We start from the raw sequence: 14403 nt of genomic DNA on the forward strand, positions 1-14403 counted from the left end.
TGCCAACAGTGGACCAAAGAATATGGAGGGCCCCAACGGCTGCAATAATTGTATTCTGTAACATTAACTAAATATTTGTACATGTGGATGGTTATGTGTCAACAGCCATTTTTTTTAATGGAGAAATGTTGTTTTGTCTGCCTGCGAATGTCTCTGCGTGTGTGTGTTTTATGTTTCAGCCTTAATGTGCACATAATATCATATTTATAACAGTTTTTTTTTTAATTTTACAATGTGAATGTCTGGGATTTTTGTGAATTTTTTTTAAAGAAAATCAAACTGTTTATTTCCTGCTTTAAATCACCAAAGAAATAAAAATAAATAAATGGATATTATATATAAAGAACATTTAATATGGACTTTTTTAAAGAAATGCTGAGTAGGGAATTTGTTTGCGTTTTGAGCATGTTCTCCCTATGCTTGTGTAGGTTTTCTCCAGATGTTGCGGTGCTACTCATGCGATGCTACTCAGTATTGCTTTCTTTGCATGCTTGGAAAGTTTCCATTAAGGCAAAGAAAATTGACAAATGAACATGTTGGATCTTTTTACACTAAGGTAAATTGTGCATAGAGTAGACAGTACTGTGGTTTCACCAGCAGGTTGTGCTATCAGACTAAGTCATGGAAGTTTTTGTCTGCTCAGTACAATGGGATGGGGTATAGCTATTTTATTTATGTCCTTAAAGCACTCACACAGCCCATGAAGACACTCAACTTAGTGCAGATTTAAACATTATTTATCTGACACACACCCTCTCAAACACCAATATCTCATTTCAAAGTAATGCAATGTCTTGCATATACATCAAATACTTGTGAAAAACCTTTTAGACATGCTCCACAGACCTTGTGGTTGACAGACGGTATATTCAGGGGGAGCAGATAGGAGGCAGCAGTGTGAAATATAGAACAGAACTAGGGCAAAGTGACACTTGAGCATGACACACTAAAATGGCTGATGCTGCAGAACTGTGGATCTGCATATAAGTACTGTAAACTGCACTAGTTTTTTGAGTCAGTAGCATGGCTGAAGGTGGCTCTTCTTACCCCTACATGTTGGTGCATGAACTAAGCAGATTAGTTCCCTTTGTGTAAAAACAGGAGCCTTTTGGGTATAACACCATTCCCAGATGACCGTCTTAAACAGCAATGCCTTGGAATTCACAGTGATACTGCCTGATAGCACAAAGCACCATTACCAAGGTAACGGCATCAGGTTGTTTGATTTGTGCAAGTTTAGCTTGCTGTGGTTTTCACTGTGACTGCCCCCTCTGTCATTAGAGAGGACTTGACTTGTGATTAAAGGCCCGACCGAGACTCCCCAGGGAGAGTAAAACCTACAATCTGGCCGCCACATGAAATGCAGATGTCTAATGGGTGATCGGTGGAGAAACCTAGGACCCCTCAGCCCAGGTCTCTCTGGTATGTAACAGGCTGTCTAGGTTGGTTTTGGAGAGTAAATGCACCCTACCTCTTCCTGATTTCTACGGTTTGACAGGCATCCTTAGACTCTGTCAAGTCCAATCCAGAGTGTCTGTCATTCATTCATTACCCCGCTATTTCCCTGTCACATGTAACTCAATCTGGTTACCTGTGAGGGCACAGGCTTTTGGGATGTAACGTCACCAGACCTGCTGAAAGTCAGCACAACATTTGACTGTTTGAAACCACTGAAGGAAACCAAATACAATTACTCCTGCAGAATTAGTCAACAATTGCTGATCAATTCAACTGTCTGCTTCGGGAATTAACAAACCTTCAACGACAAAGAAAAGCTCACTATAATTCACCAGTGTGCAAATGTTTTGTGCATTTACTGCATGTAATATTAAAGTTTGCTCATTTGGTTTTAACATCTTTACTGTGTTAACATCTTCCATGCTGAAAAACATGTGAAAGGTTTTGTACAAGCTCGCTTTTTCTTCTTTTGCTTTCTGCTGCTGTCAATGGGGATTTCCCCAGAACACACATTTTTATATTGGTCTGGCATTTCACTGCTGGTTGAACCTAAATCTGACCCCATTCCCGTGCATTCCCAAAAGCCTCTTAAAGACTGTGTTGCTGTTCCTTTGTCTAACTTAGTGGTGGGCTGGTAGCCTGGCACTGAATAAAAAAATGCCAAAGAACAAATAAATGTGAGGAGGATCTAATCTTGAGTCCATGGGTTCATGCCAGATACGTGGCCCCTAATTTGGCATCTTAAATAATGCTGCTTTAATTCGCTGCCTAAACCCTATAGTATCACCACATAACAAGCACATAATACATGCTGGTTTGGTTTCAGTGGAAATAAAAAAAAAAGTTCATTTTGGGAAAAAGGAGCAGTCAAAAATGTATTTTCTGTCATATGTTTTTTTTTTTATTTCAAATTGATTTGTTGAAAAGGGTACATTGTGATAAGATACAAAAATACCTTCACCTTTTTTCCATGCACAAGTGTGCACAAATGCACGAGTGTGACAAACTTTTTTTTGTTTTAAGTTTAGCTTCGTCATACTAATGTAACATGTAGCAAGTACCATTGGTTAGAAACAGTGAAAAGATAATGTAGCTCAAAGCAAAACACAAACTATATGTATTTTTTCTGTGTAACTGATGGACTAGTTTGCTTTCTTCTGGTTGTGGCTCACATTTACCAGCTTGATTTGTGGAAACAGGCTCATAGGACACTCTTTGGAACTCTGGATCCATATGCACGTGTGTAAGCGATCAGAATCAGGCTATATTTCAGAAAAGATTGTAGTAAAGGGGAGATCTGTGCTCATTCTGCTTTCAACCTGGTCACAAATCCTTTTGTGTTGTGTGTGCTGGTAGTTAAAAATTGTCTAAACACTACTCACAAAAAAACGTCATTGTGTGAGACGGAATCTTTATTTTTCTTTAAAAGGAACATTATAAACGTGTAAAAAAATGTTATGACGAAAAACATTTTGTTAGAACAAACAGACTCTATAAGGTTACAATAGTAAAAATGTCTTTCAAATTGTAATTGTGTTTTGATCAAATGGGAGCCATTAATCAAAGCAGAATAGGTCACAGTCCAATACATTTACATTCATTCTGTTGATAAACAGTCAATTTTGATCATCACACTGAAAAACCCTTCTGCAGTTTAACAGGTGAAAAAGAGCGAATCTGCAAATCTGATGAAACAGAGGGATTCAGTTGATTACTGACCATCCATCGCTCAACAGTGGTAGCTAAATATGTTCATGGCCGTAAGATCTGTCACTGATGTGATGCTTGATAAAATAAAAGAGCACATGGTTTTGTTCTTTAGACACATTTTTAAAGCCAAAAATCCCGTCGGCACGTGAGTACCAAATGCTCTAAATCTTGAACTTCACACATCTAATTATTCTGTGGAGGACAAACCAAACGTAGATGTTGTTTCACGACCATTAAGTTCTTGTCTCTGTAACGCCACTCATTTATTAGCACTGTTGCCCTTTACCTAAAATCATGTGTAGAATCAATGAATCCCGAGTTTCTGTATAAAAAGACAAAACTGAATGGCTTTAAGATATTTTTGTCATTCATTGCATGTAGATTTCAGATCTACAGTGTTGTTTTTCTATAGAGATTAAAACAGGTTATCACAGCGTCAGAAATGTATTGAGTTCATGCTAATTAAAATCCAAAGCTCATCTGCTTTGTTGTTGATTTTATTTGTTGTGGTTGTTGCTGCTCTTTGGTGGTTATGGCTTCCCTACCCCTAACTACCATCTCACTGCTCAGCCTTGTAGCAATAGACCCCGTAAGACTTCTGCATCTTGTCTGGGAATCCAATCAGCCGCACCGCAGCCTCTGTGGGGCTGCAGTTCTTGCGGGGCCTGGAGATGGGATAGCGGACACTTCCGTCAGCTAACCAGCCAGCATCACATCGATCGTAGGCCTCGAGCTTCCAGGCGGCATACATGTGGCCCACCTTGGCGATCTCTGCACCGTCATTCAAGCATGCCTGCATGGCCTCATCAAAGGTCAGCCTGTCGGGCTGGACCAGCCAATAGAATCGTCCTGGTGGCAGAGAAACAAACCAGATGGTCAGGAGAAGAACTTACATACATGCATCTTTAACAAAACCATCAATTGCAAAGTCAACGTGTGTCAGAATGCATGAACAGTGGTTAATCGAATAAAAAGCTCACCCTTGAGTGCGGAAGAGTGGCAGAACACATCATAATTTTTAATCTTTCTGTCTTGATGGCCATAGGTTCTGAGACCAGGCCCATTGTTGGAGCCACCGCAAGGTTCCCTGGGTATGTTGATTGGATACTGCACTGTGGCGTCACTCAGCCAACCAGCATTGCACCAGTCCAGGCCTCCCTTCAAGGCGTGAAACAGCTGCTCAGGGGAGGCGATCACAGCATCCTGGTCCAGACAGATCTGCACGGCTTTGTCGAACGTCATTTTGTAGCGGCCCATAGGTGGGTGGTATGGGAACACAACACCTGAGAGTCACAGACAAGATTCAATTCATATCGTAGCGTGGAACTTGTGCAAAATTTTAGCATTGCCTCATCAATCTTTGGTTAGATTTCTGACCGCTTTGCAGCAGTTCAGGCAAATAGAAAAGAAAGTGTGTGTGTGTGTGTGTGTGTGTGTGTGTGTGTGTGCTCTTGCAGTCCACTGCAGTGTCTCCAGGGAAGCTAACTTAGCTGACATTTGATATGTTTAATTTTGTGTAGTCTCTCAGGTTCAGCAGCTTGCAAAATGAGGCCAGATTTTGATAACTAACTAATTTTGTGCTTGACTACCCCTCTGCACAGAAGAAGAAAAAAAATCATCTCATTAAAAGTACGTTTTAAGTTCTGCTGCATTAAAGATAAAAACATACACACGATGTTGCAGACTTCTGGGCAGAAATCTTTCTAGTTTACTCACCCTGGTGCCCTCTCTATACCAAGGTCTATCATTAAATGATCAACTTGTTTTTAACCAAAAGCAGATTATAACAGCCATATCAAAGAAGCAAAAGGTTAATATTATTGGTTCCATGACTCCACCAAGAATGATTTTTCACATAGACTATCAACAAAATGTGGGTGGGAGCCGCTGTTTGGGAACCACAGAGCTATGAAGCACAATAAATAATGAATGTGTCACCATTCAAGATTTTTTAGTAATATGCTGTTGTTTAAATAATTATGCTTGCATGGAAAGCAGTTCCTCTCTGTGTGCCACAGGAAGAGGTTCTAATAATCACAAAATCTGATGAGTAAGTCGGATGTCTGAGGACATCGGCTGGAAAAGATGCAAAATGTGTTTCTGTTTACCGACGTTGAACAGTGTTCAAATGTAATCATGACAGAATCATTACGGAGGTCTGTATAAATCAGCACAAGCTGTCTGAGCATTTGTTTGGCTCTTTCCACAAGAAAAGGAAATGTGGATGTTTTCAATAACTTGAAACAAAAACACTCTTGAGAGAGATGTTTCATCTTGAATTATGCATTTTTGACACGTACAAGTGAACACTGAATATACACTGCTGTCTTCCCAATTGGAATTGGAATTGATACTGATTATATGAGATGAGATGAGGCCCGCACCTGAGACAAAAAAAAAGAACAAACATGGATTTACCATCAGTGAGATCACCTAGGACCTCCAAGACAACTTCTTGCACATTGTCTACCATCCCGTTGATGATCTCACAGCGGTACGTTCCCATGTCGTCCATGGAGACATCAGTTATTGTTATGGAGGCATCTTCGCTGTCCTGCTCCTCCAAAAAGACACGACCCTCAAAGCTTCCATAGCTGTTCTTGTGGAAACCCATTGAAAGGAGCACATCCTCATTCAGCGCCTCATCATCTTCCACCTTGGACCATTTGACTCGAATACCAATGTGGCCAAAGGACGGGGTGCCTTTGTTCATAAGCCTGCAGGGCAGGGTGACGTTGGCTCCTAGGTCAGCAATAACCTTGACTGGAAAGAAGAGAAACATTATATAACCTTACTGTGGTTTGGTTGCGATTGGACCTATGACAATTGAAAATCATTACGTTAAGTTTTAATAAATTAGCACAAGTATTTGATTGACACTGATTCTGAAGATTGCATCCAAAGACCTTCGCTTCGCTTTTGTGCTTTGCACAGAACAGATGTCACATGTTTTTGAGAAGACACCAAAAAAAAAAGTCTGAACACCACTTATCCTAAATATTCCTTCTTTAGTGGTCTTCCTTTTTTGTTCAAAATTGTTCACAGCATGTTTTAGCATATGTACACTGCATTTATTGTTGCACTGTGCACATGCCCACACATCACGTCAAACGTGTCCTCTGACACAGTTATTAGATACAGTATTGGACGCCAGCCAATCTTCAGCCCCTGGAGCCAGTTATCTCCTTCCTGCCTTTGTCAGTCCTGGCACTTGGAAACAGTTGGTTTTCTGCATTAATCCCTCAAGGTGCTTATTGTTCTTGTCTTTCATTTGCTCCATCTGATTTGTGTAAAGTATGTCATCAGTGCATCAGTGGCTGATCAGTGTAGTTAATGATATGCAGAATCATTATTTATTTTCTTTTGCTTATTTCCTCTGTATACTCCCATTCTATCCTCCCCGTCCAAACTAGGCCACCCTTCAACTGAACATGGCAGGCCATTTGTGGCTCACCACAGGTTCCCACGTCCGTTTTTGGACCTCCCAGGGCTTGCTTAGTTAAGAAGACCCCGACCAGCAAGGGGGAGGCCTGTGCTAGTAAATAACAAGCACCAGATGGATGGATATACAGGACCCCTGACCCCCTACCACCACAGGTCCACCCTTGAACAATCAACCTTTCAAGTGGAGTCAAACTCTGCAATACATAGGATACGGTAATTACATAACTGAGTGTATCCTGTTCTACAGCTTTGGCTTTTTTTCTTTTTTTTTTTTGTCGTCTGAAGACATAATATATTAACCTCATGCAACCAGGCAGGTTTTGGCTCAATCCAGGTTCACTTAAGCACTGTCTCCGTAAGTGTCTGTTGCTATGTCCATGATTCTTTTTTTTTAAAAAGTGAGGTTTCTGATTTATTCTTCTCCCCTCTACTCAGTATGTATGATCTGTGTCTAGACCAATCTGTCTCTGCTTTCTGACTGAGGATGCCAGCATTTGTGTGGCGGCGCCTCAGCTACACCAGGCATGGCAACGCCATGACTGGAATACTGTGTTACTGGCCCTTCAATGTGGTAAATGTTTCCCACATGGGCAATCCGGGAAATAATAGGAGCGATTGGCTCACTGCCTCAGTTCTGATCAGCCCATAGCCTGCCCACATCACACACACACACACACACACACAAACACACACACACATATATATATATATATATATATATATATTTATGAAGAAGTGACACTGCAATAATTCTAACCCTTCTAACCAACCACACAGAAGACACATGAACATTAGTATTTTGGCAGATACACCTACTATACCTTTCAGTCCCATCTTTTGGTGCTTTATCCTTCTTTTTTTTCTCAAATTTCTTTCATAGGGCTGCACATGCCAGAGATTACTTCTCTTACACAGTCGCCACACCCAGAAAGCCTCACACGCCTTTTCCGACTGCTCGGCAAGATGCCAGGCATTAAACAAGCATGGAAACACTGCCTTGCCGCTGCTAATTACCAATGTCTTCGAAAGCAGCCCGGATTTTAGGAAAAGTCTGGGCAAGACTCCTCTTTGGCTGTCCAGACAGTGAAGAGTGACTCACGGCTTCGCTATGCCTTATAAATTCTCTGCATGGGTAGCAGTTTGCTTTAGGTGCAAGTGAAACCTGAAGGATCCAGAATGACTAAAGTGCTACTAATCAAAAGCCTTGGCGAAGGTGACGGTGACGTCTACACCAGCTCACCAGATGTGATGCCTACCAACATCTATTCTCAAGATTTTCCACATGTCTAACCTTACTCAGACGAATAGAGTAGATTGAATAAATGGGGTTCATTGTTCTGTTTTATAGAAACATTGTTCAGTCCAGACACAGACACCGCTGTGGTTTTATAATCCTGAAATATATGAGGGGCTTGATTAAAAGATTGTGTGCCAACAGACTACTTGGAAAGGGGTTGGAATTAATGACTGTAGATATACCAACCTTATATCTTATTTATCACTAAATGAATGCTTGATTAAAAAAAAAAACTATATTTGAAAGTAGTTGCATGCTCTTTCCTACTCCTGCAGTTACCATACAGAAACACGTCCCACAGGAGAATGTAGCCCCAACCATTTTAGGGCACACTACACTCATAAAGCAACAGCCTGTGGTGTGTACTTAGCCATTCAGGAAGAGAAGAAAGCTTTTCCTTTCTTTGTCACACCTCAAACAACATCCTATTTGTATAAGACTATCCGGGGTCAAAGGTGAGGCCCAACTGTCACATTTAACATGAAAATGGGTCGTCACAGAATTCGGAATGGGTTCTATCTGTAATATCAGTGAGGAGTGAGGCTGGGAATGAAAACACAGTAAAAAAAAGTAAATGAACACGTGCATGACAATAAAAACCCTCCACAGCTGCAGCCAAGACATACTGCCATTTTTATGACACAGCACAATTCTCTCTCACTCTATAAAAAGGTTGTATTAGTATGTGATTGGAACCATCTGCTTCTCTGTAGCACAAAAGTTAAAAGCATTACGTTGGTCCAAATCTAATCAGTGACCTATATATTTAATACAATTATTACTTATAGCTTAATTATGCCTTTAAAACCCCTAAGAATAATTTGCGCTTTAATTTTTTTAACGAACCAAAATCCATACTTTGCTGAAATTTCTATGACAGGGCTGAAAAGCAGGGAGTAGTCACATGTGCATCAGCTCGTGCACAAAAGTGCCACACCTTCTGATGTGTTGCCTTACATCCTGCAGCTTTGCTTTTCCTCTGCTGCTGGCCAGTGTGGAGAAAGGATTAACAAGCACAGCTGGGACAAACCCAGCAGGCCAACTCCTACACACTGATTCCAATCAACTCTTTCCTGCTGTCTCTCGCAGAGAGAACAAGCTCATGCACAAAGTTTGGGTGTAGATCGCTCACATGGGGTTGCACATCTGCAATGGCCAGCACAAGTGTACAGTAGCCTGTCGCCTTGTTAGATTTCACTCAAATTCAACCAGCACATATGCAGAAAGATTAATTGTGACTCCATCAGCGTCTCGTCATCCCCAAGGCTGAATGCATTTTCTACTCAGCCCCCAGCCTCAGCCGATTTCCAGCCAAGCCCCTTTTCCCACCCAGCCCTAGCAACGGGGCCAGGCCTCAGCAACCAATGACCACAGTAAGCATTGGACTTAACAGGCCATTACCCTCTAGGGAAAGACAGAGTCATTTGGATGTAGTTCAGCGTGGGGGTCTATACGTTCGGCCGTGGGTCATTAATCTTAACTTCGCTCCTGTCAGACTGCCCGTTGCCGTGGTCGGTTTCCAAAAGCCCCCAGTGTCAGAGTGAGTCAGGAGGTATAAGGACAGGCAACGCCCAGTGAACAGACAGAGAACCCACTGCTCATATGGCCAGTAAAAGTTACATTGACTGAGTTGGGCTTGAGCTGAGCCAAAAGCTTTTGCATGATGTAGACAGTGAGGTCATGCACAGTATAAACATGTATGCACTACACACACACACACACACACACACACACACACACACACACACACACCTGTGACATCACCGGCAAATGGGAGTGATTTTGATGTTTGGATAAAGAAAAAAAAGCATAATCTCCTCTCAGTGTGAAACTGTTCTCCCCACAGACGAGCCGTTTCCTCTCGTCTTGGAGGAGGGAAAGCTGAGACAACCCTAAATTGACATCTACTGAGTCAGCTCGCAGGGCTTCTGGAAGCACATTAAATATCACTCAGTACATATAACATGAAGGCTTCCAGCGACCCAGTTTTATTCCACCACGGCAGTGGATCTGTTCTAGAATTTCATAGCTCGCAGTTGTGGCAACCACCTCAGTGTCTCATCCTGTAGGCCTGCGTGAATTTGAATTATGACAGCCCCATGATGGAGAGCAGGTGCTCTCTGATAAGACTTCTTATAGGTTTCAATGTTCTGCCTGTAATAGAATAAAATGACAGAACAAATCAAGCAATTTACCTGGGGAAACTGTTGACAATTTTTGCAGCCTTGAAAGGATTTACACCCAAAAAGGGCACAAGCTCTACTAGCCTAGTTTCAGCCACTAAGGCCCCTGTGGCTACCATTTCAAGAGTATGACCAGTAGTATCAGTGGTGTGGTCCTCATTCAGTAGTGCCGGCAGAGAGCCCCAGTGAGTGACAGGGTGATTTATTCACCAGCCGGTCAGTGCTGTGGTGGTCTGTATGCAGCGAGTCAATGGTGAGTCACACTGTGGCTGTGTGTGTTACCCCAGAGACGACTCTGATACCTACTGCTACAATGACCCTGATGTTACACAAGCCTGTGCTGTGGTACCACTTCACTTAGGTCTCTGACACAGCTCCATCCCCCTGTTCTCCTTTTCTTTTTCTTTTTTTAAATGCACAAACTCACCTCTGCACACACACCTATGCATTCACAAAAGATAGCATCAAACACACAACATTTGAAATATAAAAATGTGGATGATATATATACATATATATATATATATATGTATATATATATATATATATATATATATATATATATATATATATATATTTTTTTTTTTTTTTTTTCTCTTTTTACAGAAATTTAAGCTTACCTGTCAGATGGGATGGAGGGTTTGTCCCCTGACTGTACGCACTGCCAGCCAGGGTCAAGCAGATTATTGTGATGCACAGCAGACTTGTCATTTTCCCTTTTTTTTCTCTCTTTACCCTCTTCAATGAAAATGTAAATATAAAACTTCAAAAAGAAACAAAATTTCTCTTAGGTATCTATAGTGTGAATATTTTAAGAGAGCCCAAATGATAATTCTTGTCTCCTAGTTTTTAGTCATCTAGCTGTCCCTTTTTCTGTCTGTCTTTGTGCAGCAGCCGCCTGTGGTGCTACTGGAAAATTTGGGCTCCTCAGAAGTGCAGACAAGTGCCTTTTATTGTAGCCTTGCATGGTTGAGACCACTCCCCCTCCCCTCAGCCCATCACCATGCTCCCATCTCTATACTGGCTCCCGTTTGCCACATTATTTGAGAAAGACGCCCTCCTCTCCTTTGAGAGAATGAAAGACACGGAGCAGAGACAAAACTCCCAGACATTTTGTCTGCAGATAATTATCCTGAGTTGTATGTGTATGAGCAGTAATGAGTCCTGTGGGAAATACTATTCAGTTAAAATAACAATATGTATGCAACATTAAAGAATTTCATCAGATTTATTCTCAATACAGGCTGGCGAGTGGATCACATACATCATTTCATGACTTGCAGCCTTAGTATATTTTCACCCTATTAAATGGGATTTATTCCCGTATTATGCTCAATTTCATTATGGCTCTTTATGTAATATCTTATTAGGATTAAATTAAACAAATAAAGATTATCGTTTCTTTTGTATAATGTGGTTGCTGTGGTTAACTCTGAACTCTTTAACAGGCCTGAACACTTCTCTCTTAAACCCACACAAGTTAATATCCTGGGCGGTAGAAGTGACGTGTCCTTACTTTGCAGCCTTGTTGGCTTATATGTATGTTCGATGCAAGGCCAATTGAATGTAAAGGGTCATAAAGATAATATACACATAAGGTCTGCCTATAAATCACGCTGTGTTTTATCCTCCCTTTTCTCTCTTTGTTTTAGCTTCCCCACATTCTCCCATTCCCTTTCTCCCCCCATGTCATTTATTCCATTCATACATTCAAGGCTATATTTCTCCTGTGTCTCTCTTCCTGTTTGAACGTGTTTAAACTTGTGATGTAAACACCTGTTACTAAGTAGGTAAGGGATCAAGTCGGCTAATACTTGCACCCTCCGCACAGTTAAACAATTCCACACTTACTGTGAATTGTGTGAGCCTTTTTGTCTCAGTCTCTTCTGAAGCTGTAGCAGAGCAAATACAGCAGAGTGAATCTCCTGGGAGGGAAGACAAGGGTTTGGGACCAGCCATGAGCAGAGGGGCTCTGTGTGGTCTCCCCTAAACGTTTTCTCAGCCGTCTGGACCGTCGTTGAGAAATGGCAAGGCTGGGAGTGGAGCAGCAGGCTGCAGATGCTGCTCTGGACCTCTCCATCACTGGAGTTATTACAGCTGGGATAACCAAAACTGTCCTCTTCCTCATCTGTCTCTCTCTTGCTCTCCGCTGCCCCGTCTGCCAATCCTTCAAACCCCACGGAGATGACAACAGACAACATACTGGGCCTCTGTTGTATACTCTAAAGTCCCAGCTTGCCCTGGGCATATCCTCTCTGCCCCTGCCATGGATCCTCCAATCCTCTGAAGATCTGAGGAACTGTTACATAAGAGGGCCAAAGGCCCAGTAAACAGGGTGGAATTATAAACATACATGAACCCAGTGTGAGGGCACGGATATTGCTGACACGTACTGGGAGTTTAAACCAGAGCTGCATTCACCTACTGCACAGTGACACCGTCTATGGGGTGCTCTGCGGGTATCAGAGCCAATACATTGTCCTTAACTGCAGCAGTTTGCTGCATTGAAGCGAAAAAATACGCAAAGAAAGTCAGCCGTCATTATGGAGAACAGAACAATCTGGTAAATGTCTTTGTGTAACATGGGTTGCCAATCCATCAGCTGATATCTAAGCCACATTATGAAACCGTAACTATGTGGGTACAAGCAACATAATTGCATTTGAAGGAGCTTGAGAACTACAGTTTGGGTTTGGAGAACCTGTATGGCCTGTACATATTGTGGGATTTTAGATGAGCATAAAATATTTCCAGTGCTCTCTGCAGACAAAGCATGGGCGACAAAATGTCTCATTATTTATGTAATTACCAAGGAAAGATACAAGGGAGATAGATAGATAGATAGATAGATAGATAGATAGATAGATAGATAGATAGACTTTTGGAGGCACAGCTCTTCCATCTGCATGTCCAGCACATCAGGAGCCAAGTTAAAGATGTTTGGCTATGATATGTTTTCCTTGAGTCATGTAATGGAAGTCATTTTGTTGACTGGACGACTTCATTTCTGATGAATTTTCCAGCAGGAGAACTGGCCGATAAACACTGACTTATGAAACTCAAATGTCCGATGGAAAACAGATTTGAATTCCTTCTTTTGCGATTTCGCGATTTTACGATTTTCTGCATCGAGGTGAATACTTTTTGTGACGTTATTTCTCTAACACCCCGCTGAGACTCTAAAATGAGACAGCAAGGGGTTCATTTCTAGTTTACCTGCATCTGGTCACAAAACAAGCAGAAGTGGAGCTTATCTGCACAAATCCCATTTTCTGTTACTGGCAATGTCTCTAAACTGGTAAATCTGTTCCTCTGTGTGGCCATTAATGCAGATTTCATAATACTGTATAAGCTGCATATGTGCACATTTGGGAGTACATAATGTACTGGTCTGTTTAGATGTACAGCACTGTATATTTAATGTCTTGAGGCTGAGAGGATTTGGAGTCCCACCCAAAGAATCCTTCACAGTTCTGCAGTATCAGAGCCAAGTCTCAGGGCCATGAGCACAGCCACAGCTGGCTTGCTCTAGGTGCAACTCCTTTTAAGATGTAGCAGCTCTTCATGTCCTGTACATTGGCGGCATGCTGCGAGGATGGTGACTTTGGGGACCTTTGGGAGTGTCTTATGTAAACGCCCTCATTAGGCTAGACAGGAAGAGGTCAAAGCTGAACAAGCACTGGTTATCCCATGTTAACCACACTCACATTAGGCGCTCCCAGACATTTGTTTCTCATTATCTGCACCAGAACAACACGTGATTAGACTTGGAAACATTTCTGGAGATGACGTGGGGATAATACACTCTGTTTGCTCCTGGTAATAAGGCTGTGATGACACAATGAACTGAGGGAGTGGGGCTTTCAAACGTCTGGGTGGGATGAGAAAGCAACTGTGCTGGATGGGTACATACGTGAACAGAGCAGCTGTGACGCCACTTGACTGGTGTGTCATGCACTTATTCTCTCCATATCAGAGAAGGGAGAATCATATTTGAGTGCTTTGTAATGTATATTCTCTGTTATCACATCTTGATTAAACAATGCTCCATTCACTGTGGCCTCCGCCTGGCTTCTCTGACCGTTCTGTGTACAATGACTGAATGCTGGCCAGGGGCATGGTAGAACTGAGGTTGGGTGCTTGGACATTTCATCCATCTGCTGGCTTTGACAGGGAAATACACAAACCACAACGCAGCTGTTGAAAAAACCCAGGAGGTTAAAATGATTCTTCACAGCTGAGTGGCTCAAAACATGGGAAGAAAAGACATTTATCTAGCTTGTGGTTATATCTTATACTGGTGCCTGGCAG

At 41.9% G+C, this 14403-nt stretch overlaps 1 protein-coding gene across 1 annotated transcript; it reads right to left on the reverse strand.

Moving 5' to 3' along the window:
* Positions 1-2852: 2852 nt before the first annotated feature.
* Positions 2853-11024, reverse strand: LOC118314462 (hyaluronan and proteoglycan link protein 1-like). The gene is made up of 4 exons (XM_035640940.2): positions 10713-11024; positions 5587-5931; positions 4149-4451; positions 2853-4017 (listed from the first exon to the last, which is right to left on the reverse strand). Exons 1-4 carry the CDS (start codon positions 10801-10803, stop codon positions 3728-3730), a joined length of 1029 nt encoding a protein of 342 aa, XP_035496833.2. The 5' UTR covers positions 10804-11024; the 3' UTR covers positions 2853-3727.
* Between the last annotated feature and the right edge of the window lie 3379 nt (positions 11025-14403).

This window comes from Scophthalmus maximus, chromosome 19, assembly GCF_022379125.1.
Source record: "Scophthalmus maximus strain ysfricsl-2021 chromosome 19, ASM2237912v1, whole genome shotgun sequence".
Lineage (NCBI taxonomy): Eukaryota > Metazoa > Chordata > Actinopteri > Pleuronectiformes > Scophthalmidae > Scophthalmus > Scophthalmus maximus.

Bases quoted from the DNA above. Each gene is read 5' to 3' on its own strand.
- LOC118314462 (XM_035640940.2), bottom strand. From the start codon at position 10,803: ATGACAAGTCTGCTGTGCATCACAATAATCTGCTTGACCCTGGCTGGC. The intron at 5,932-10,712 runs GTAAGCTTAAAT...TCTTCTTTCCAG, and splicing joins CCCTCCATCCCATCTGACAG to TCAAGGTTATTGCTGACCTA. The intron at 4,452-5,586 runs GTAAATCCATGT...TGTGACTCTCAG, and splicing joins CCTAGGTGATCTCACTGATG to GTGTTGTGTTCCCATACCAC.